This window comes from Squalius cephalus (genome assembly GCF_949319135.1).
Source record: "Squalius cephalus genome assembly, chromosome: 8".
NCBI classification, from domain to species: Eukaryota; Metazoa; Chordata; class Actinopteri; order Cypriniformes; family Leuciscidae; genus Squalius; species Squalius cephalus.
Window position 1 is genome coordinate 8,753,105 of NC_137129.1, and position 24,360 is coordinate 8,777,464.

General features: G+C 39.7%; 1 protein-coding gene across 4 annotated transcripts in view; it reads left to right on the forward strand.

Annotated features, from left to right (window-relative positions):
• col8a2 (collagen, type VIII, alpha 2) overlaps positions 1 to 24,360 on the forward strand; it is a 107,589-nt gene that overhangs the window by 77,229 nt on the left and 6,000 nt on the right. For all 4 annotated transcript variants that reach the window (XM_079877814.1, XM_079877816.1, XM_079877817.1 and 1 more), the window contains one exon: positions 22,967 to 23,147. In XM_079877814.1, coding sequence (XP_079733940.1) covers positions 22,994 to 23,147 — 154 coding nt within the window. In that variant the 5' untranslated portion in view covers positions 22,967 to 22,993. The remainder of the gene's footprint in view (positions 1 to 22,966; positions 23,148 to 24,360) is intronic.

The following is a 24,360-nucleotide window of genomic DNA, read 5'->3' on the forward strand; positions in this document are numbered from 1 at the left end:
TGCTCATTCAGTCTTTCAGTACAAAGTGCCCTCCTTTTCTAGACACAGGACTTCAGCAGAAGAACATGACTCAAAGTGCTATTTAAAGCCATTAAAGATCAGGTTTGCACTGTTCGCTCCAGGTTGCTGACACAGGTGATTCATATTACGGGATGGGTATAAGGGTTTGACCATAAGATTTACTGCACAAGGGTTGCTGATTTGGTCCCTCAGATGAGTCTGTACGTCTTTACATTATTACTCGCAGCATTATAACTATTTTTCACAAACAACACATCAAGAAACCTGGTAAATATGACCAGGACACTCCTCACTGTCATTCTCTACCGCTTGTTTTCACTAGTAACAGTCTCAGCAGTGTATTCATGATTTAAAAGGCTGTGTTTGACCACATTTTTCTGTCACGTTAAAGTAAGTAATGAGTTCTCGAGAGCCGTCTACACATCCCATGTGCATTGCTAGACTTCCAGACTTCTGTTCAAATCAGTGTGGATAAATTTACATTCTTGATTGAGCCAACGGTCAGAATTTTGCTCCCCTCACTCGTTAGTACGATACAATCTGATTCATTGGAAGTGCTCTCCTCCGGTCAGCAACTTTTGGATATTTAGTACATGAATAATCAGACAGTCATGCGTCTAGCCTGGCCACACAAGACACACAAGCCCTTTTATACGGTTTGGCGTGATTGCAGGAACAGGTGGAAATTAGTTCTTGAAGGTGTAATTGTCTGGGTTTAGTCCATCTATCCATTTTTTGTTTTGTTTTTCAGGGTTGTTTGGGAGAGCCCCAGATATTTAAACAGCTCATTAGCTCTAAATTTGCTTTAATTCTGGTCTGTTTACGACTGGAACAGATGTGAAAATCATTCCATGTCTGCCTTCCTCGAATTAAATCACATTTATGAGTTTTGTGGCAATTAGAAATGACTGTTTCTCACCTTTTTTGGCAGGCTTGGCCCTCTCTATCCGCTCTCATAACAATGGTCCTGTATTACATCGTAACTCACTTAAGGAATCAGCATTCAGGATGTCAGACTTGTGATTTGAATCATATCATGTTGTGACATTCCCGCTTCATATCTCATCCACAATGAATGACACGAATTCCTTGTTATGAACTGAAATGGTCCACTGCCAATGTTAAAGTGTCTCCAGGCTTGTTTCGTCATTCATTTCCTCATTAGGTGGAGGCAAAAGTGGACCTCGCCACAAGAAAGGCACAGGAAACGAAGATGTGAAGGTTGTGAGAAAATAGGAGGACAGGATACAGATAAAAATATGGGCGGAAGTATCGTCTTAACCCCTCCTGTCTGACTCCAGGCCTGACTTAGATTTATGCTCCTCCTCCTTCACGGTTTTGGCACATCTGGTGCTCTGCACATGATAGTGAAGGGAAAAACCTGCTCCCTCTTTCCTTCCTCCAGCCGTAGAGCAGGAACAAGATCTTATTTTGCATGTACTTACCAATAGAGACTTTGATTGTCAGTAATGAGGCCTCAACTCATGGTTCAGTGGCAATGTACAACTTCTTGCCTTGCCATGTTTGTTTTTCCTTCTGAAATCTGTAAGGTCTGATTAATCAAACGGGGGTCTGCTGCCAATAGCCCTGCTGTTATCTGAAGTTTGAGACATTGTCTAAATATTGTGTTTGAAGTTAAAATACTTGTTGGTTTGGTCATAGCTTAATTAATATGCTGGCCGTCCACTGCTATATTAAATGTCAGTTATGTCTCTGGTAATAGATTACAGAGACTTTTCATTAAATGTTATACCTATTCCTCTTGTAACACCTTATGTACACTAAAGTGTTGTGTGATACTCCACCTGACCGGCAGAGGACAGTAGGGAGTTTTTTCTTTCTGCTTTGAAGGACAAAGAAGACATCTTTATACTTTTTTAAAAACTGAACCAGTACAAATGCAAGCATCTTCTGACCTTCTTGTACAAGTGCTCATCAAAGTGCACATTGATTGTTGTTTCTTCTGTTTTTTTCTGTTGTTTTTATTCGTTTTTTCATCTTTTTTTGCTTATTTTTTGTCTTCTGTGAGCATTGCCACCTAGTAGACCCAACAGTCAGTTCAGTCTATTCAAGGCACATGCACAGATGATGCATTTTTTTTGTCTTTTTGACTTATACAATATTTAAAATTAATTTTAGAAAGAAATATCTTATGCTCAGTGCAGCTGCATTTATTTAACGTTGCAAAAATGTGCTATAATTTTGTCCCATAAATTACATTTATATAATTCAACGGAATTTTTTTTTTCTATTTTAAAAAGGAGAAAGGGTTACTCGATATGTCCTGCCCTGTCTTCCTGTTTCTGTGCACCGATATGAAAAGTTTGCCCAATAACCGATAATTCTTTATATTTGAAAGCCGATAATGTTCATTTATAATGAACATACTGTATATCAACCGATACCGATATGGTGGCCGATAAAACATGCATCCCTACATTTTATTTCATATCAGTACAGACCTCTTTGAATGCAGTGGACCTCTAAAACAAGCCATTCTAATCATCAGTACACCTGTAGAGATTCCCTCTGTGAAGGCCTAAACAGTGTAAACACTACATTTCTTACCATTTCATGGTTCATTTCCATGCTGCACATGGTTCATTTTCATGCTGCAATGCTGGCTGGGCCACCCTGCCATCATTCAAAGTAATTGCCCACAATTGTTGCTCCCTCCCTAGTGGACTGTTAAAGATTAAGATCCCACCATCTTCCCTTTTCCAGCAAAGATGTTTCCACATTTTACTTCTCCCCATTGCATCTCTGTTCCGCCTGTCATCATAACAATATTCAGTAAATAACCAAAATGGCAAAGTGCCTTTTATGATCCCTGAATGTTTCTCATTCCCTGTCCTCCTCTTCATCTCTCACGCACCCCCCTCCACACACCATCCTATGTTCTCCCCTCTCTCTTGCTTTAACTCTAGACTGTCTCTGTCCCTCTTTGTGAGAATGATGGTGGTAAGATTTCATTCCTTTAGCTGTTTACACAAAGCTTTTACAGGGCTTTAAGAGTCAGGGTGAGGCCAGGGCTAGGCGTGTTGCCTTACACAACGTGCGCTTCGGACAATACAAAGCTTAATCTTCTGAGGGGGGCTGGACTGGGATCGGGGATCTCAGGACCGGTCAAGGGGAATCCCTAGGATGAACCATTGTGATGTACTGGTGTCACGATAGGTCAAAATAGCTAAAGCCTTTTGAGGAAATTGCACAATTGTAGTAGTTAGTCCATGAAGAAGCCTGGCATTGATATGGCAAGTTCTTGTAAGCTAAACAGGAGTCAGAACAACAATTAAAGAGCTGGAACAGTAACGTCTGGTGTGGGATACTGGCCTCTCGGGATCTGTATTTGTTCCACTTTCGAGGTCCAACTGGCAGTTGGACTTTTGTTCCTGTAACAAACCCACTGTTTTTTCAATTGCATCTATTTAATCTCAACTGGAGGTCCTGTGAAAGGGTGAGGTTTAAGAGCAGAGAGGGAATGAAAACCTCACCTCCAGGAAATGGAGTAGAGAGCACATTTTCCAGAAGCTTGGGGAAATGAGATGTTGATCCCACACCGTGGCTCGAAGTTTCCTCTTACACCCGCTCCGGACAAAATTGTCAATGATCAGATTCCCAAAATGGAATCTTGACCATTCACACTCATGTCTGAAAACATGTGAAGTTTTGGCACATATGGATGACTAAACCCTTCTGCAGGAAACACTAAAAGACACGCTTCAAACGAAAGATGTCTGACATGGACGTCCTAAGTTCTTTTGATCACTCTTTTTGTCAAGAGTGTATGTGTGCACGGAGGTGAGAGCAAACTATAATTCATACCAAATGCTCATGCACAGAGTCCCACCCCTAAACCACAACACCCCCTCTCACACACACACACACACACACACACACACACACACACACACACACACACACACACTTTGAGAAATGGAGCTCACAGTCTGGTGCAATAATCCTTCATACATTAGTTTCTGTCAGATGGGTGGGGTGGAAGATGTCAGTCAAGTGTGTATGAACCCTTGTGAGCTGCTCATTGTTAACTCACTCTCTGCAGAGCTCTGCTTCTCTTAAAATACCACGTCCAGAGGTCTGTCTGTCTGTCTATCTTTATAAATCATCTTTTTAAATTTATTTTTGGCGTTTTTGTCTTAATTTGGATAGTATAGCTGTAGAGAGGACAGGAAGTGAAGTGGAAATGAGAGGGGTCGGGAAGGGAAGGGACCACAAGCCGGGACTCGGGTCACCAAAGCTCAGTCGTTCAACATGTCGGAGCACTGGCCATCGGCTCTGACAAATTATTTGAATTCTATTCATTTTAATTCCACTTCCTTTCAAATCCAAACTGCAATTCTATTCCTGTTTACTACTTAATTTGAGCTTCTGGAGTAAATATATTCATCCGTAAATGCATATACTTTTAGTGTTTCTCCAAGGTTTTTTCTAATACAGTGTTGTACGTTGACAAACAGTTGAATAGATTGAAAAATGTGCTTTTGGACTCCAGAAAGTATTGGTTGAGTAGTAAGATGTGTCAACATCCAGCAACGTGCAGTTTCCCATATTTTTCTCTCTTAGGATGATGGAAGAGGCTTCAGAACAGTGTATCCCCACCTCAGACAGTGGCTTTGGCTGTGGTTTGTGACACTAATATAGCTGGCCTTTCATCCCTGTGTCAGAGGAGCAGACCTGTCTCACTGTGTGAGATCCTGCTGTCTGCCACAGAACACCACAGCTTTTCATCCCCTTGAGGGGGTTTGACGAAGATTTCCTGGCTCTTATTAAATTATAATCCCCACACTCTCTCACCCTTCACTCTCATCACAGAGCCTGAATCTTTTTCTCTACCATCCAGACTGTGATAATACAATGGAGGATTTCCATGTGTCTTGGATACCCATCAGACACAGTGATACAGTGATTGTAAGTAGTCATTTAGCAGACGTTTTTATCCATTCCCCTTGAGCAAATCTGGGATTGAAGGAATAGTTCAATCAAAAAATCATTATTCATGTTTTCATGTCTTTCAGACCCTATATGGCTGTCTTTAGGGCTTTTCACACTTGAAATAGTTAGCCCTTGGTCATTCTCAGGGCCGTTTGAAGGAATTTGGGGGCCCCAAGCAAAATGGACATGGAGGCCCCCCCAAGACCAGGGGCCGGTTTAACAAAGATACACTTTGACTATGGCTTAGATATAGTAGATAGTCAGACTTCAGATAGACATCTAAATCAGACCGTTGCACAAAGCACTTAAGACTCTGACTATCTTAAGTAGGACTACACTGCAATGCATTCTGGGTAAAATAAGACACTTTTCAAAACAAAAAACATGGCGGATCGAGTAAGCGCATTCAACCGCTCAGTGCAGTTTACCCCAGCGGAAAATGTGTTTGTTGGAGGAGTATAAATGACGCAGTATGTTTTTATGTTTCCACTGTTCGATCGCGCCCGTGCCTCTCTCTCTCTCTGACACACACACACACACACACACACACACACACACATTCCAGCATTGCAATCTTGACATCGCAGCCTGTTAATATGCAGCGTTCACACCAAACGCGTCTATCGCGTCTAATTCGACGCTTGAACATTTTAAATCCATTCGCGCGTCCAAGGCGAATAGGACGCGCGTATAAAGCGAGCGTTTGAAGCGAAATAGACGGGCATTCAGAGCTATGACGCCACTATGACTCTACTACCCCCTGTTTGAGCAGTCACGGTGTATTGCATTTCACGCATCGCCCGTGACGCTTGCGTATGAAAGGGAGCGCGTCGATCGTTGCTCGCGTTGACTATGTAACGGCCCTAACAGTTACAAGGACATTTTACTTGGGAATGTAGTAACAAGAAGAAATGTTTAAATTATTAGCCATTTTCCCTTTTCTTTTGGCTGTTTGTAATGTAACTGATTTTTACTGCTGGTTGCCAAGGTAACATAGAGTCTTAGACCTAAGTTAGCCTGGGGGTAAGGTGTCTAATTTTTTTGGTCTAAATTAAGTCAGTCTTTATTTTTGTGAAACAGTCTAACTTGCATTAGACTAGTCTATGAGCAAATTTTAGACTTGTCTAACACTATAGACCGGTCTAAAATAGCTTTGTGATACCGGCCCCATCATATTTTGATATTAGAAGGGAAGGTAAGCAGCTGCTTTCACAACTACCAATACTTAAAAACATCCCAAGCTAATGTTTGATGCACGGAATTAATTGTGTGGTTTTCCTAAACCCCATTTGGTAAATAGATTATCACGGTGGAATAGTTAGTAGCCTATAGCATGCTATGCCACTTTCATCAAAACCTATTACAAAGCTATAGCAATGTCATGCCATTAAATACGATAAACAGTGATTCTGGACAGATCTGCGTCTTCCTTATCCCATTAAAAAACATATTACAGAATGTAACCATATTCCGTCCGTTCGAAAAAAAAAGTTGCACTAACTGTTCGTTACAAACCGCATTTGCCGTCAGGCAGGTAGCTAATAAACATATTTTTGCTAGCCTACCTGCTGCAACATTACACCATTTGTACAAGACAAGTAGAGCTATTTTATCCTTTCTCTTCTTTCTTTTCTGGCTTCCTGAAGCATAATTCCGCTTCATGATGACTGCCGAGGAGGTTTTGTATTTTGCCGGCAGCAGAGATCGCGTGGTTGGCTGGCTGCTGTCAGCGACTACTGAGAGGGGCCCCCTTGAGGGGGATCCTGATAACAGTGTCATTGCACTTTACTGCATTGACTATCAAAGGGGCGCTCACACAGTTTGTCGTTGCATTTTATTCTTAACCAGTCTTTGTCTTGGGGCCCCAGGCCAGCTCGGGGCCCCAAGCAATTGCTTGGTTTGCTTGCCTTGTCGCGATGGGCCTGGTCATTCTAAACCCCGGGTAAACGGAATCCTGGGTTATCTTTATTCACGTTTCACACTGCTCATACTATACCCGGGGTTAACAGTTAATCCTGGGTATTCATACACTGCTGTTTCACACTGCGCATTCCTAAACCTTGAATTAAAGTCCTTATTTGCATATTTGCTGTGTCAGTGTTTCTGAATGGACAAACGCAGCACGTGACCTGTTTACATAAACGCTCTAGCATTGCGTGTCCTCATATTACATATTGCTGACTGAAATATAAAAAAAAATTTCTGAGTGAACTTTTCGAACTATAAAGGTAAGAATGATGGTCTCTTCTTCGCTCCAATTGTCGCATTTTCCATCACCGTTTGATATTTTTCCTATCATACGCAGAAATTACTGTATATCGCATATTGTTTCCATGACTGCCCAAAGCACGTGAATATAAGGTACGCGATTGGTTGTCAGTACTGTAAGCATCTAGTTGTAACATTCTAACACCACATTGTTTCACACTGTACAAGTTTGGCACCGTAATGCGGAGTTAACACTGCAAAAGTGTTGCTAACCAGAGCAGGGTTTCATAACCCCGGGTAAAAGTCGGTGCTAACCCCACTCCTAATTTACAAGTGTCCTTTACCCGGGGTTAAAAGCGGTTTTAAGAATGACGATAACCTGGGGTTAAGTGCAGGGTGAAAAGCCGGTTTGTTTCTCCAAAATACTTTATAGCTTTATAGATATTTATAGCAGATTGTCCAAGCTGCCATTTTTCATATAATGAAAGTAAATGATAAACATATGTCATCACAAAATGCAAACTATGAACATTAACATCATGCTTTGTAAAGCTGCTTTGAAACCATGTGTATCTTGAAAAAGCGCTATATAATTAATTTAATTTAACCTGACCGCAGTTTTCAGGCAAGATTTTCATTGAATACTACATCAAATTTTGTCTCTTCCTCACACAAAGCTATTGTATGACTTCAGAAGACTTCAGATGAGTCCTATTGGACTATTTACTTAAAAAAAATTTCAGAGCTTGACAGCCCTTGGTCCCCATTCACTTTCAATGTATGTTATGAGAGTACAGAGTGAACAGCGTATGCTTTTGAGTTCCACTGAAGAAAGTCATACGGTTCTAGAACAACATGAGGGAGAGTGAATGATGACAGAACTTTTATTTTTGGTGTTCTTGCACAATGGCATGGTGATTTATCATGACTTGCACTTTACAGAAACTTTTTTGCTAACTATGCCACACCATCCCTTATAAGCATGTCAGATATCTGCAGTGGGTGGCGATGGAGGTGCTCAGAACAACAATCACTTTTCTATTTTGCCGTGGACTGCAAGCAGACTGGCCAGCACCAACACAAGCCATGTTAGTTTAGCAAGAATTTTAACGGTGTGTCAGCAGTGGATCAGAATTTCATAATAGAAATGAACCTGCAGGTCTCTCGCTTTCCTTCTGGAAGTGATTCTCACTTGCGACCAAGTCCGAATTTTTCCAGCTCTAGAGAACATTGAACCTTTGGATTAAGTGTGATTTCCCTGGTGAATGGCAATTATTTGGTACTCCATAAGTTCACACCCTGTATAGCTAAAACAAGTCTAAATCCATGTAGCCATTGGCCTGGGTTCCAGAAACTTGTAATTGTGCCTATTTGTACAGAGGAAAGCTTATCCTTTGTGACTGGATGAGCTGAATGAAAAATATTTGGATGATCTGAGGGAAGGGCAAGATTTAAGTACAGTACTCATTTATCATTCTCAGTGCACACTGGAGCCGGACTGTTCCTCGTTCTGTAGAAATCCCGGAGTAATTTTAGCTTGACAGAATCCTGGGGCCCCACATTCACATCAGACATAGGTATGTACAAGGAGTTCACCTACACATGTAGGTCTTGCTCCACTGACGAGTGCCACCCACATGGAGGAGTAGAGCGGGCCATTCGTCACCCAGGCTGAATATATGGCACAGGCTGCGAAGACAAAACACAGCCAGCTGTTTGAACGCTCTGCCCCAGCTGCTACTACACACTTCAGTGTTCTTTGTTGATCCTGGGACAACATTTCGATCAACCAATCAGATTTGAGCGACAAGTTTACAGTTTATGCCAAGTTTAGGCTTAATCCCAGGGTTGGGTGCTTCTACATCAGTGTTATTCATTTCATTTCATTTTCCTTTGATTTTAGGGATAAGTTATGGGTTGGGTTAATTTTGGAATGTTTTTCCACTTCCAGGATCAACAAAATATGTTGGTTGGCAAAATCACGGTGACCTTCAAACCTGTATGACCTTTTTAATTCTGTGAAACACAAAATTTTTGAAAGTGCTGGTAATTTTAGTTGTTAACTCAAATGGATTGAGTTCTCAAGAACCAGATCAGTCCAATTCAGTCCAACAAATCATTAAGACTGGTATTTTAAACTAGAATAACCACGTCGGTAACACTTTACACTAAGGTCTCATTTGTTGACATTAATGTATTAACTAACATTGTAGTGACCAACTTTCCGTGGAGGAAATACAGTAGACGCATGTTCCATAAACTTAATTTATTTCTCTTTCAAACAGGTAAAGGAAATCAGAGACCCATTAAATCTCCCTCACGGTCTCAAAACTGTGTCCCTTTTCCCCGTTGGCCACACCCTCACCTGACTACCATCTAACTAATACACTCTGACATCATAGGTGCAGCCCACCTAATTACATTTTTAAAGGAAAACAAAAACTAACATAAATACATATAAATTCATATCAACATATCAACAAAATTAATCACAGGCTCCTACAAACATGAACTAACCATGAGCAATACATTTGTTACAGTATTTATTAATCTTTGTTAATGTTAGATAATAAAAACTGTTATGCAATGTTTGTTCATGTTAGTTCACAGTCAGTTGACTAATTAAAAAAAATTGATTTTAATAATGTATTAGTAAATGCTGAAATAAACAATAACTAAGACTAATAAATGCTGTAGAAGTATTATTCATTCTTAGTTCAAGATAACTAAAGTACCTAACTAATGTTAAAGCTGCAGTCCGTAGTTTTTCCTCTTTGTCGCCATCTCTGTTCGAAATCTGCAATTGCAGTTATACGTGGGTTATGCCTCGGCACGGCACAGCGCGGATAAATCCAATGTTTTGAGTATAATGTGCGGCTGTCAGACACTGTGCCGGTGTGGATACTGTCATTCGGAATCACAGATTCTACTTTTTGGAAGTATGACCAACATAAGAATTTTCACCAGAAAATGTCGTCTGAACAAGTAAATAACATCCATTTTTGTTCTAACCAACTAAGGGGAAAAAAGCATTGCAGTAAATCGCGTTGATTCAATCTAATGATCACTTATCATATCACGTCAAACCGTGCAAATTATACTTTGTTCTCAAATTGTTAATGTTAACAACATCAGCATAGCGTGACTACATTTAATGCGCATTAGGGCTACCTGTAGTTCAGTTTCCATTTCTGTGCAGTCTAATTTATTCTTCTCTTTTTTGCATGGGCCCGGTTGCTGTCTCTTTTTTCTGTAGCCACTCCGAAGTCTTTTGTATTTTACAATGGGTGAATCTCCGGTTGTCACTGGTGATTGTTGTTTGAACCTTTATGGATCCGCCATCAAATTGATAAGTTTATTTATATCAAGTGCTGTGAGAAAAGGCTATAAATCTCCACCTCCAACATCCTCACACGCAATATAGCCTACTAGCTGGGACACCTTCTTTAAAGGGATACTTCAGGATTTAGCATTAAGCTTTGTATCAGTAGAAAACCTGTAGTATTTTCGAATTACCATGCTTTCCTCCCTCATATCCCCCTGAGATGATAGATTTATGTATTTTTTGTCTGGAAAAAGTCCTCCGATGACGCAAAAATCGTCATTTTGCGTCTTCGGAGGATTTTTTGGCCAGAGGCTAGAGACTACAGTCAGTAGTAGGGGCTGTCCCGCTTGTTCTCAACCCGTCCATAGAGGGTGGGATCTCACTCACAGAATGTACAAACAGTGTCAGCCATCTTTTATTTGGAAGCTAAGCTAACGGGTTCTTATTCTGTGGAGAAAGCTGAGTAGTAGGGGTTTCCATACATCCTCTTTTTCCCGGAAATGTTCGGCCATCGAGATCGTCCAAAATGTCCGGGATTCAGCTTTTGCTTTCTGCGGTCACCATTCATTGTTTACATGCACACCTTTTGTTTCAATCTAACTGAATTCACCCCGATTGGTGAATCTGAATGTAGTGTTTACATGAACGCTAAACAAGTGATCGGTTGATGTGCGTTTTACCATTGCTAAGAAAATACCCGCTCCTCCGTGAGAGATACGAGACCGGTGCGTCTCACAGGTGTCGCTCATCAGTAATCACGCCACCGGCCTCGCGTCGTTCTCCCGCGGCCCTAGCCTCGTCCTGCTCGCCACAGTAAACATGATGAATGGCGACTGTAGAACGCGAAATGGCGAATCCCGGACATTTTGTGCGATCTCAAAAACCCGGGCAGACATGTCACGGAGACTCACTAGTAGCCTAGCCTTGTTGTTTAACTGCTCTCTAACCGGTAGGCGTGGCTTGGGAGTGGCCTCCAAGGGCAGCGAAGCAAGTGCATTCTGGGAGTTGTTGTCTTTCATCCACATGAGCCAAAAATACATTTTCTGGCTTTTCTCATTCTAGAAGGCTCCAAATTCAAAAATAATTTCACATTTCTACTACATAAATGACCCAATTTAAATACACATTCATCTTTCCAGAGGTGAAGTATCCCTTTAATTGTACAGATGTGACGTAATGACGCAAAGACATGCTCGAATCTCCTGTGGAAATCCACCAGTACCACTGGTAAGCAAGCAGATAGTTTTGAACACTGGCTGGTTATGTGTTTGCTCAAAAATTTATTTTGGATCATTTTTAACCCAAAAAAGTCACAGACTGCAGCTTTAACTAATGAAACCTAATTGTGAAGTGTCAAAACAATACAATTGAAAAGATCTGTTACAAAAGGATTATTAATTCATAAAAATAACTACTTTTCTCATGAACATGCCATGGAATAAAAAATATACAAAAGGTAATTGTGACAATTCACAATTCTGACCTTTATTTCTTTGAATGACATTTAAAAATGATCTGACAAAAATCGGACTTTATAACTTGCAATTGCAAGTTTATATCACAATTCTGATGAAAATAAGTCAGAATTATGAGATATTGTAAACATGCAATTGCGAGAAAAAATCAGTTTCAATTAACTTTTGTGTTTTTTTTTATTCTGTGGTGGAAACAAGCTTCTATTGTCTCTTGTGTGCACAAATTTCTCTCTCAAAGAATTTAATTTTGTTTAAGGGTGTTTCGATATTTCTAACAGAAAACAAGAAAAAAATGCTAATTAAGAAAATTATTTTGTAGTGAAAAAGACAGAGATAAGTAAAGAGAAAGAGACTGCCAGCTCAACCTCAAAAAAGACATATAATGGAAAGAGGAGAGAGATGTTGAGAAAAGGAGAGGGAGAGAGAAAGTGAGAAGTGAGAGAGAAAAGGAAAGGGAGAGAGAAAGCGAGAAAGAAAAAGTGGTAAGGGGAAAAACAGAGACTGTTGACAGAGCAGGTGAGGAAGGACGTGGGGATCAGATTGTGTCTGTGTCTGTGGAGAGAGGAGGGCAGTCAGACCCAGACACACTCAACAGGAACACAGCCAGAGCACAGGTCATGCCAGTCAACCAAACTGTGCTCCTTATTGGATTATTACTTACAATATATTTTTATTGTTGGAGTGGCTGTCTAATATATATTTTTATTTTCATTTGTATATTTTATTTGCCTACTCATATTCAAGATATTGTAGAGGAATTGATTTTAATTAAATGACACTTTATCTTTACCTCTTTTCCCCCTAAATACTGTAATCTTATTCTGTGTTCGAAGTCACCCCCTAGTCCCATGTTCACTATTCCCTACATTACTCCACTAATATAGGCCTGCCGCTTTTGCATTGCTGTTTAATAATCATTTGAAACTTAGCAAACTGGCAGCTCCAGTAGTAATGTAAAGATTTATTTTGAACTCTATCATGGAAACTAGCATTTATAAACCTTAATTAATAATCAATTCAAAATTATGTATACCTGTATGATATTGGATACGTTGTACCCACATTAGACCAGCGGTTCAGAAAATGGATGATTCAGCTGCGGATGGCATCTTCTGGCAAGACGCGGGAATGCATTATGTGATTGAATGAATGCACCCGATAACGTCCACAATGGTTTCGGACACCACTACAGATGGCTCTCCCCTCAAATAGTGCCCTATTTAAGGGTATATGGGGTGATTTCAGACTCAGCCTTAGTATCCAAGAGTTTCAACCAAATTTTATAAATATTTATATATATATATATTTTTTTCCAGAGCAGTCAATTCAGAAACATTTAGCTTTCTGTGAGAACAGGCAACATAGGGACAAACAGAACATACTAATCTGATTTTAAATTATCAGCTATTTCTCAGTTGTCTGTTTACACATTCTATACATATATGTTCAGCACCCTCATTCTGTTTATTAAGTATTTGTTCATACTCTAAGAAAAGTCCCTCCAGGCATCAGCCCTGATTAAAGCGCTTTTAAATCTCTTTTTCATATTCATGTGGAATAGGAAAGAATGTGAGCGTTTTCCTGTAAGCTAAGCGGTTTTTTGAAGCTAACACCTGGATTGTATTTGCAGCTGTCTTAATCGGATATTTCTCCACAATTAACAAAACAAAGTGACTCTCAGTTGGAGACTTTTTACTTTTTCTCTCTCTCCACAGCCATTTTTCTGTCTCTTAAAGTGTTCAATATGCTCAACTCAGATGCCCTGCTTTGTTTTCCATTATGAATGATTCAATTACAGAATAGTTTAATTCATGAAGATGAGGTGAAAAAATATCAATGCATCTTACTCAATAGGCCAATGTGCGGCTGAGAAAAAGTGAGGGGCATTAGATTCTTTACGCACCTAAACTCATCGACCCTCCACAGGCCCCTGAAGAGATGTGTTCAGCCAGTTAGTCTAAGGGCTTTGTTCACAAACCAAAGCATATTTGATTGATCCCTGCGAATGGAGTTCAGATGGGCTAAATCAAATTCTGAAGACACAAAATGAAAAATACTTAAAAAAGTGGGCTGTTCTAACAAAACACATTAAAGTGGAGCCCTATCTCCCCATAAGAATATAGGCCAAACATCTGTCCATGACTAATCTTAAATTCTTAATTTTGAATGCCAATGACAAAAGGGTCTTTTTGTCCCAGATGGTGTAGCTACAGCATCTACCAGCAGGGGCTTCTTGGGTCTAACATGGGCAACCTATTGGAGAAACGTGCCTCTACTTATATTTTTGCAAAACTCCAAAAATGTACCTATTCATACAATTTACTAAAGTTTGTAAGTAAAGTGAACACTAGAGGCAGTAAAAATGTAATTACTTTTCATACAAATTGTTTCAGCAAATGTGTTTTATCTCACGTTTGCTTTTGCTAACATTATCATTTCAGTTTAGTGTAGGTGGAACACTCATCGGATGTTTCATTTCCGAACTATGATAGATACAACAACTATTGAAATAAAACATTGCCACATCACTTTCAAAATAATGCAATTTTCTTGCTATTCCAATGCTATTTTTTAAGTAGCAGAGTAGCAGACATCACCTTTTTTTGTCATTATTTGCCACAAATTTTGTAGTTTTACTAGTTTTTAGAAACTAAGTATTTAGCTTGAAGTATTTCTTGTCAGTAGCTTGTAGTTTAGCTATGTAATTTATTAAAGGGTAGCTTGATGGTAGCTGTAATAGCCTACTTCTTCCAGTGTATGCTACTATGCTTGTAGCATAGCAAGCTGCTAGTGTTTCCCAAAATTAAAATCTTGATATGAAACTCAACTGAATTTACACCACATTCAGAGTAACTACAAGTTTTTTTGTTTTTGCGTATATAATGATTTAGCTATGCATTCCCTTGTTTATCATGCGAATAAAGCTTTAAATCTGAAAAGAATGAGTGATGATAAAGAGTAAAATGAAGAAGGGATAGTAGTACAACATATGTTCATTATGGTCTCAGATGTGGCACCCCAGTGGCCAATGTCTGATTAAACCCAAACAGAAAGTAATTTCTCCATAATAACCTATAGGAGCACCTATGCTAATGGTCCAGCTGGTGTAACCTAAACACTCACTTCTTGTGTATTCTACATGTGTGTGTCTGAGAAGGCATGTGGCAAAAACACGTAGCTGTATTCCCGAGACTGCGAAAGGTATGTGCATCATTCGCACAGCCAAGAAGTCGAGACAGCTAAGATGACCAGTGTCTGTTATTTACTGTGTCTAAGAGAACATTTCCTCAGGGCACGATAGAGGGAGCTTCAACTCAACTACCTGAGAAAAACATGTTCCCACAGTATCAACAAACCCCATTTTAAGAGGTTAAAACGTAGAAGTGCGGCACTTGAATTCACTGTTTATCTGTCACATTTAACTTGACAGGAGCGTTGGCTTTAGGGCCATTGCATAACATCTATGGGGCCCTAGGGCAGGCTGGAGGCCCCACTGATGGAAAAAAGGAAAGGGGCGAAAAACAAAACAGCAGCTTAAGTCACACCTCAGCAGGACCCTGACAGCATTAAATAGATGATTTATAGACCGATTCTGTTAAATGTTGTCACAGAGGGGGGACGGCTGCATATTACCCGTCTGCTTCTGAGACTTGCTCTGTAGGTCAACGTGTCTGAGAAATGCTCTCTGAGAGCCAATTTAGCCAAACCTCCATTTTAATATCCACACTGGGCTTAGGTCACGGTGGCCGCTAATATGCCATGCAATCAGAGAAAGTAAATGTGCAGGGTGTTGGAAATGAGCTCCGCGTTCCTAAATGTTTGTGCAGTGCTGTATAGTTACTAGGGTAGCCGATTACATCGTTTATATAGGGGAAAAAAAGAGCGATATGTGATTGGCAGACGAGGAGGCCGTTACAGGTTAAGCACCGTTCGGCCCCTCCTGAGATTTAACTCGTGGTGAAAAGTTGATTTATGGAATAAAACTCTCAGACCCAATTTCCGCCTTTCTCACTGACTCCATAAGCATGGTGCCTTTCAAACAGACATGTGCTTGTACTGTGCAAACACACACGCTCTCTCGCATGCCACACACAGACACTTTCATTTACGTTCACAAAACACTAAAACACTGGCCTGGTTTCATAGACAGGGTTTAGATTAAGGATCAGGCCTTATTTTAATTAGGACATTCATGCCTTAGAAAAAAAAACATTACTGGTGTGAATCTTGAGACAAAATAATGGCACTGACATATTTTATTATTGGTGCAAGTTGCTGTCAGTTAAAACAGCACAAACGTGCATTTTAATCTGGGATTAGGCTTAAACCTTGTCTGTGAAACTGTGAGTGTATGTGTTGGTTTGAGACCCAAAGACATGAATGCATAAAAAAATGCAATTCATATATTCTTGAAATTTCTGCAATATAATGGCACATTAAGTTAATAACAATTTTTGAAAAGTATGTATTATTATTATTATTATTATTATTATTACTATTTGAAAAAATAAAACTTCACTGCTTTTTATAATTTGAAAACATCAATATTTGAAAGCAAATTCATATTAATAGTGGTTAATTTGAGCTATTAGTCGGCTAGTCTCACATGTATGACATTCATTTAATTACTTAACTATTTTCTGATACCAAGCCCAGTATATATTTAAGTTTCAGGGCTGAGAAAGAATATTATATGAAACATTGTTGCTAATATTGTGCTACATTACAGAGAAAAGCTAAACATGAGCCTTTAAAATGCAAATTAAGTGCTCAAGCGCATGCATAAAGCTTACCGCAGCGCAGCAGCAAAAGTAATAATTATGAATGTGGCAGAAAAAAACAGAAAGGTCTGAACATTTTAATAATTTATTACTGTAAAAAGTTAGACTGACGTCGTCATACTCAGAATCTAGTCAGAATATGAGTCTGATACTGCTCCATTTGGCTGTGATTAAGGGGCGTGTTTCAACCGAACCAGGAAAGAAAATGCCTCTGCACTCAATTGGATAGACCTACAACCAATCAGAGCAACGGAGTAAGTGACGTATGTTCTTCATTAATTTTTCCGATCGCCAAATGCCTTGATCGCGGTTCTCTGTTCCTCTTATATCTTCGATAACAGACGTGATGGCGGAATCTACACGTCTCAGTTCTCCAGCGCCAGTCATCTTTGTTGTAAACGAATTCAACCCAAGCGCTCTTTGGTGACGGGGATGATTAAGTTACTGTTGATCATCTGTCCATCATCGTATAAAGCCCGCCCTGACAATTTGATTGGTCCGAAAAGCTCTGGTTCGAGCATAGTTGCTCCACAACGGATCAAGTCCAGACCGAACTTCCCGACCTCAAATGTTGTGGGCGGGGCTAAGTTCGGCTGGCATCCAGGCTAGTAAAAAGTATAACTCTGTAGATTTTCAACCCGCTTTATTGTTATAATGTCGGTAGTATATGTAATGAACAATGTTTACTCATTCTCCGTGTTACTTGGACTGATACATTTTCGTTTATTTCTCAGCAAAAGTCTAACAGCTCCAGGGTAAACATGGAAAGAGACATCTGTTTAAGGTGATGAATAGTGGGAATAGCTTCCTTTTGAGCTGTTTATTTGTGGCTCACTCAGTTTTGGTGTCTTGGTTACCACCTGAGCTGCCATGTTGTTTTTAGAGATTACTGCCAGTAGGTTTTGGCCCCTGCAGTGTTTTGCCAAATTTTCTGCCAGCATGCAGTAAGCGTAAGTGGTATAGCGAAAAGTAATGCGTTGTGTTTTTCTTATTTTCCTGTTTTCGCACAAGGACAGGTCTTTCTGATTGAGTTTCACAGGACCGATTAGAGGTGAATTACATGGATATGCTTTTAAAGCTCATTTTTGGTCTTGGTGAATGAATGTTATTTTCTAATTTGGAGGCCGACTCGCTATGGGAAGGCCATAAAATGTGTAACGTCTGGGGCAAATGCTTCCTTATTTCTCTTTCTGCTCGTAAAACAATTTCTGTTTGAAATTTTGTTAGCTGTTACCGTAAATTCTAATGTGGAACTGACTGGTTTGTTTTACGTAGATAAACCATCGCCACCTTTTGCCAAATGTCTCCTCTTTCGGATGGCTTTACCTTTAATGCTTGTGACTGGCTTTAGTTATTCAGAAGCTCCTTATTTTTTGTGTTATAGACATTTGGCAGTCGCTCATTGTTATGTGCATATCTATGTTTTAGACCTCAGCTGTGCGCTGTAAACACAGAGTGTGCGCATGCATGGCTGAGCGCTTGGCCAGACGGATTGCGTGAGACTTTTTTTACTGCGTCTGCAGAGCTTTTCAAGAAAAACATTAGATAAACAGATTGTACCGGCCTGTGGAACAGGGGTAATGTCTGATTCTGATCGTTTTGAGTGTTAAGACGCCTGCTCAGAGCGAGGCACATTGTTAAGAACGTCTAAATTATCCTTCCCACAATACCACAACCCCCAAGAAAGGCTCAGCCATCCACCCCCTACCACCACCAACGACAGCCAACTATTCAACAACTAACCAAGTTGGCTGTATACCACCAATGCTCTCAGTCGCTTTCTGATTTTGCCCTGTTTGTCTGAATCTCTCTTTCTTACTCTTGGCCTCCCTGCTTATGTGACTTTGACTTGTGATCATATTTTTCCTGGAGGGGGAAACGGCTACATGTGAGAACTAGGAGGAAGCAAGTTTTTTAGCGAGCAGAAATACAGATGCTCACACAGACGTGACTAATTACCCAGGCTCACTCATGGTTTTTGGGACTGCACATCCTTACGCGGCAGTAAAATAAGATGGCAACCGCAGCGCTGTACGGCTCTCTCGGTGGCAAAAAAGCATAACACTACGCTATACACTGTAGGAGGGCTTCAAGGCCGGAGCAAAGCCCCAAATTGTCCTGCCGGAGCCCAGCAGAGCCCTGAACCGAAATTCCAGTAAGAATAACAATAAAAAACGAAAATCGAAAATGATAAAAGAGGGAAACGCCAGTGAACCACAGTGAATTAGGCAAAGCAAACAGGCGCAGAGTGCCCCGTTTGGAGTCTTGCTGATTGGGAAAACACAGCGAGTCTGACCATGTCTGGCTTTTTTCTCATCTCTCTGGCCAGCTAGTGCAGGAGCTGCAGTTGGACCAGGTTCCCTGCAGATGTGGTTTAACATGGATGGACCTGTGCTCTGCCATACTTTACTTTTTTGATTTCCACGGATGCAAAACAGGCACAAACTAAATGTTAACTTTACACATGCATTCTGCCTTTGTCGGTCAGCACAGGCATTTCTAGTATCTGTCTTAGACAATTTTCACAATACACATTTAGTCTCCCTCCTTTAATTAATTGATTGATTGATTGATTGATTGAATAGATGCACATTTTTAGTCTGCAGTTCGATATGATAGATAGTATTTAACATAAAATTAGCCTAGCATGAAAAGCAGGCCCTATGTAAGGTGGGATTTTGGCTTGTCCAGCCTCAGAGGCCCTGACCTTCTTGACAGTATCAAACAATCAAAATAATAATTTTGTTACTGTTCAATTAAGAATATTTTCATAATACTTTGACATAATTTGCTGAATTGATGTCTAATTCATTGTATTTTATGCTTATAAATCATACTAAGCAAGTTTTCTGTAAGGGTTGTGTTTAGGGGTAGGGTTAGGGTTATGGAAACTCAGTGTGTGTGTGAGCGTTTGTGCGCACATTAAGTAGATTCAAATATTTTGTTTATTAGAGAATAAATAAATGAAAAGTTACACAAATTAATGTTTTAAGCTTAAATTTAGTCATTTTTATTTATTTATTTACATATCCAACACTACTAACCCTTCCAAAAATTGTAAAGCCCATATAAAATAAATGGTTTATGTAACATTTCCTGAAGCTTAAGCACCTTCTTTCACTGACCATTTGTTGAAAAGAAAAAATACTTTTTACGGAGTTTTAGACATGATTTTGTACGCTATTCATGGAAAGGGCCTCAAATGTGTACAACCTTTGATATGATTCTTACAGGAGCCTCTTACTGTTTAAATTGTGGAAATGGTTTATATTTGAGAAAGGGGCACCATTAACCTTTGGTTTGAATTTAAAGAGTCTCTTGCTGAGCTGTGGCACTGTGGAGAAAGTTGAGCTGACCTGTAAGTCTCATGCTTGCAGATGCAGTCGGGCTGACTGTGAGTTTCTGTGTTCAAACCTGCGGTTACGAGAGAGAGTTCAGCTGTCACAGCACATTGAAATAGGAAGTGAGGTAGGTTATGAATGTGTCTTGGCTTGGCCAGGTCCACTGAGAACGGCAAACCAAAACCTGTGAACTGTGAAGGCCATGGATAGGATGTCGATGTGCTTTTGGACAGAATTTAAGATCAGCAGACTTTAAGCTCTGGCCCATAAGCTTCACAGGTTAGGCACTCTTGGGAGAACACAGGGTACAAAAGTGAAAGATTGGTTGATGTTTCATTCAATAAACTATCTGCCACATTTAATCAGAGCACAGGACAGTTGGTCATAAATATGTCTGAGGTCAGATTCTTTAGATAAATAGTCTAAATAGTAATATGTATTATCAATAGTAGTGTTATGTTGTAATTAGGGCTGTCAAACGATTAATCGCATCCAAAATAAAAGTTTGTGTTTACATAATATATGTGTGTGTATGGAGTATAATTATTTTCTATATATAAATACACACACATGCATATATATTTAAGAAAAATGTGTTATTTATATATAAAATATTTATATATAATATAAATTATATATAATATAAATATATATACACAGTATATACATGCAAATATTTCTTAAATATATACATGCATGTGTGTGTATTTATATATAGAAAATAATTATACACCGTACACACACATATATTATGTAAACACAAACTTTTATTTTGGATGCGATTAATCGCGATTAATCGTTTGACAGCCCTAGTTTTTTTTAAACAGTTTTTGCCCATGCGATGACAATCAGGGGGTCCAATACAACACTGGACCCATTGATTCATTTTACAGTGAAAAAAATATGTTCTAGAGAAGAAAGGAAGTCATACAGGTTTGGAATGACATTTTTTTCTTTTTTTTTTCTTTTTTTTTTTTTTGTCAATGATGATAGATTTTCAGTTTTGGGGAACTATCCCTTTAATAATGTATCATGAATTACCCCCCTGTTCCAAATCTCAAACTGTGTCAAGCACTCAAGAGAATGCAGGAACAGACAGCAGACAGACCAAAGTAATCTGACATCTTCAATATCCCCACTGTTAAACCCCAACTTGATGCCATCAGCACCCTCTTCTCCCAGCCAGTCTCTCTCATGCACCTGATCAAACCTGCGTAAATATAAATATTTGGTGCGAGTAACATGAGGATGAAATTATCATTCCTTCCTGCAGTAAATTAAAGCAAACAGCTGCAGCTGTCTTGGGGAATGACTGGTTAAACAAACGCTGAGGCACTGAGCCCTACCTAGGCTTTGGCATCCGTACCTCATCGCCCAGACGTAACTTGTATGGGGTCAATAACTACCCAGTGACCCGTCCGACAGACAGCCATGTAGGAAGATCCTCCTGGCTCTCATTGTAAGCATCTCCGCAGGCCCTCGAGTGAGACCATGTACCTCTGACTAGGCTGCTTGTCTAAACCCAAAAACTGAACCCAAAGATTTTGTGATTTTTTTCCACAAAGTACTGAAACAAGGCCTAAAATAACATTTCACTTCTAAGGTTTTACATGATGGGCTTTACTTTTGCTTTTTTTTTGCTTTTTTTTTTGGACCGGTGTTAGGGGTTATTTTCTATTTAGCTGAGAAGAACTTTCATGTGCTATGTCCCGTGCCAGGCATCACTGATCAGGCTAGCACATTTATGTATGCCACTGTCACTCAGTATTACAACTACTAGCAGTAATGCTGACTGGCGTAGGACTTTGAAATCCAATCGAGCACATTGGTAAAGCCAACATAAACGGGAGCGTGAAGAGAAAATAAATGCTCTATAAGGTATCCAAAAATGAGTAACGGAGTAAAGAACATGGAGTAAAGAACTCTTTCTATAAGGGGGGATGAAAACATTATGCAATGAGTAAAGGCCCCGATACTCACGGTGTTATTTTTCGCTCTTCGCTTAGAGGTGAAAAGAAGTTCGAAATACGCGACCAGCTGTAAAATGTTAGTGAACATCCTGACGCCGCCCATGCTGCTGAGAGCGGCGTTTAGATGAATATGTTAATATGTGCTACGGCCTTTCCTCTCAATGACAAAATAAACACAACAACAAAAATGACAGCGTCTCACTGTGTTCGATTAGAATTGTTACTTCAGTTTCTACTATAAAGCAGTTCTTCAGTGTGCTCATGTTTTTACTCGCGTCTGAACTCGACGGACTGAACAGAAATGAACCGGAGAAGATTTCCACCTCAAAGAAGGCGGAGCCTTAAAGCACACCTACCTATTACGTAATCCCCATGGACCAGTGGTTGTTCGTAGGTGTTTACCAGCCAGAGCGTACTTTTCCCGAAGGTTCGCTTCGGCAAGCTGTTTCGAACTCCAGAAACGAACTTCATTTTGGCCTGATTTTGTTCGAAATGACGTCACACCAGTTCGTTCTTCGATTTTGCTTGAAGTATATCGGGGCCTTAACAAATGTCTAACACCCAGCACTAGGACTGCTCAATTCATCAAAATAAAACCGAGATCAGGTTATGGAATCTTAGTAAGAAGCCTGTGATTTAATTAAATAATATATGTGCTGCGTGTTTCAGAGTGTAGCGCAGCACTGTTCGCTTTTTATTATTATTATTTTATATCCATATTGATATATAAACACAACATTTGGCCAATTTGTGCAGCCCTACAAACAAGCGCAGCAACCCTAGATTTTTTAAATTGCATTTAAAATGATCCCCCAGTTTAAAGGACTGTGAGGTAAATACATTGTTTGATCCAAAATCAGTGAATCAATGATCTTTCTTTCTTTCTTTGCAGTTTGGAAGCTCGTGATCTCAGAGGCCGATGACAATGCTGACAGTGCTGTGTGTCCTGCTAACGCTGGGGAATCATGTCCTGGGTGGAGGTTACGCCCCCTTGCCTCAGATGAAATACGTACAGCCCATGATGAAGGGGCCTGTTGGGCCACCCTTCAGAGAAGGCAAGGGCCAGTATCTTGGTAAGTGTTGTTAATTAGCAAAATCATCTCTCTATCCATTATTACATCTATCTAGATTCACCATCCACCCATTTAGTCATTTAATGTGTCTGAATAAAAGTATTAATTTCTTTTTTTTTTAAAGCATGAACAGGCCTACAAATATGTGTGCACTCAACTGCACCACATATCTTATTTTTATATAAGATTAGTTCTGGTCTGACAGCACTGAGACTTTTTTGCTATTTGTATCACTCAGCGTGAAAGTGTTAGTTCTGGACAGACTGTCAGTCTGTGCATTTGTGGGAATTTTTCAGTGACTTTTTCTGCAGGTTACATCATTACACCAGTAGGTGGCACCAAGTGTCTTTATGAGTGACTTCAATAATTCATTAGACTGATTTGTTAGAAATACTGATTTATTCATGAACAAAACAAGTGACTGTCTTTATGATTAATTTAAAAACAATGACTCACTCATAAACACTTGTTTCATTCTTGAATGAATTTGGCTGGTTTTCAGGAGATTAGTGAATAAGACTTTTGCATCGAAATACCATTTAATTAAAAGCTGAATTATAATTTTTAGTGTATTCACTTTTTACAGTCCTGAAAAACTGCGTTTCTTCATGCAGAATAGAGTCGGGGAGCCAGAAGTTTGTCAGACTGAGAGAATTGGAGATGAACAATGAGAGGGAACAAGAGCGGTTTGCCGTTCACTGACTCCTTTCTCCTCTCTGATATACGAGAGGGCATTGTGAGTGTGTCAGAGGAGGAGAAAGAGGGACAGAGTGGGGTGAAGTCGCCTCCCTTCGGAGCAGTATATCACAGGTCCATATAGTCTAAACCTAAAGGGAATAAAAGGGTGTGTCAAAACAGTGTCAGAAACAAGTAGGAGGGGTCAAGAGAGCCTTGGGCTGATGAGAAATCCAGAGAAGTGTCAGATGGAAAGCTCTTTGTTGTGATGTGCTAAAGATTCACAGGTAAAGGGAGGATAAATACAGCAAAGAAAAGAGTACAGAGTAAGATAGTCATGTAAGGTTCTGATAGTTCAGGTCTTTGGGAGAGTTTACACAAAGAGGAACATTCGGTCATCATTTACTCACCCTCATGCTGTTTGGAACACAAAAGAAGATATTTTGAAGAATGTGTTTTTATCCATACTAAATATGGTAATAAAAGTCCACTGGACAAAAACAGTTGAAAATGCTCCTTTGTGTTCCTCAGAATAGAA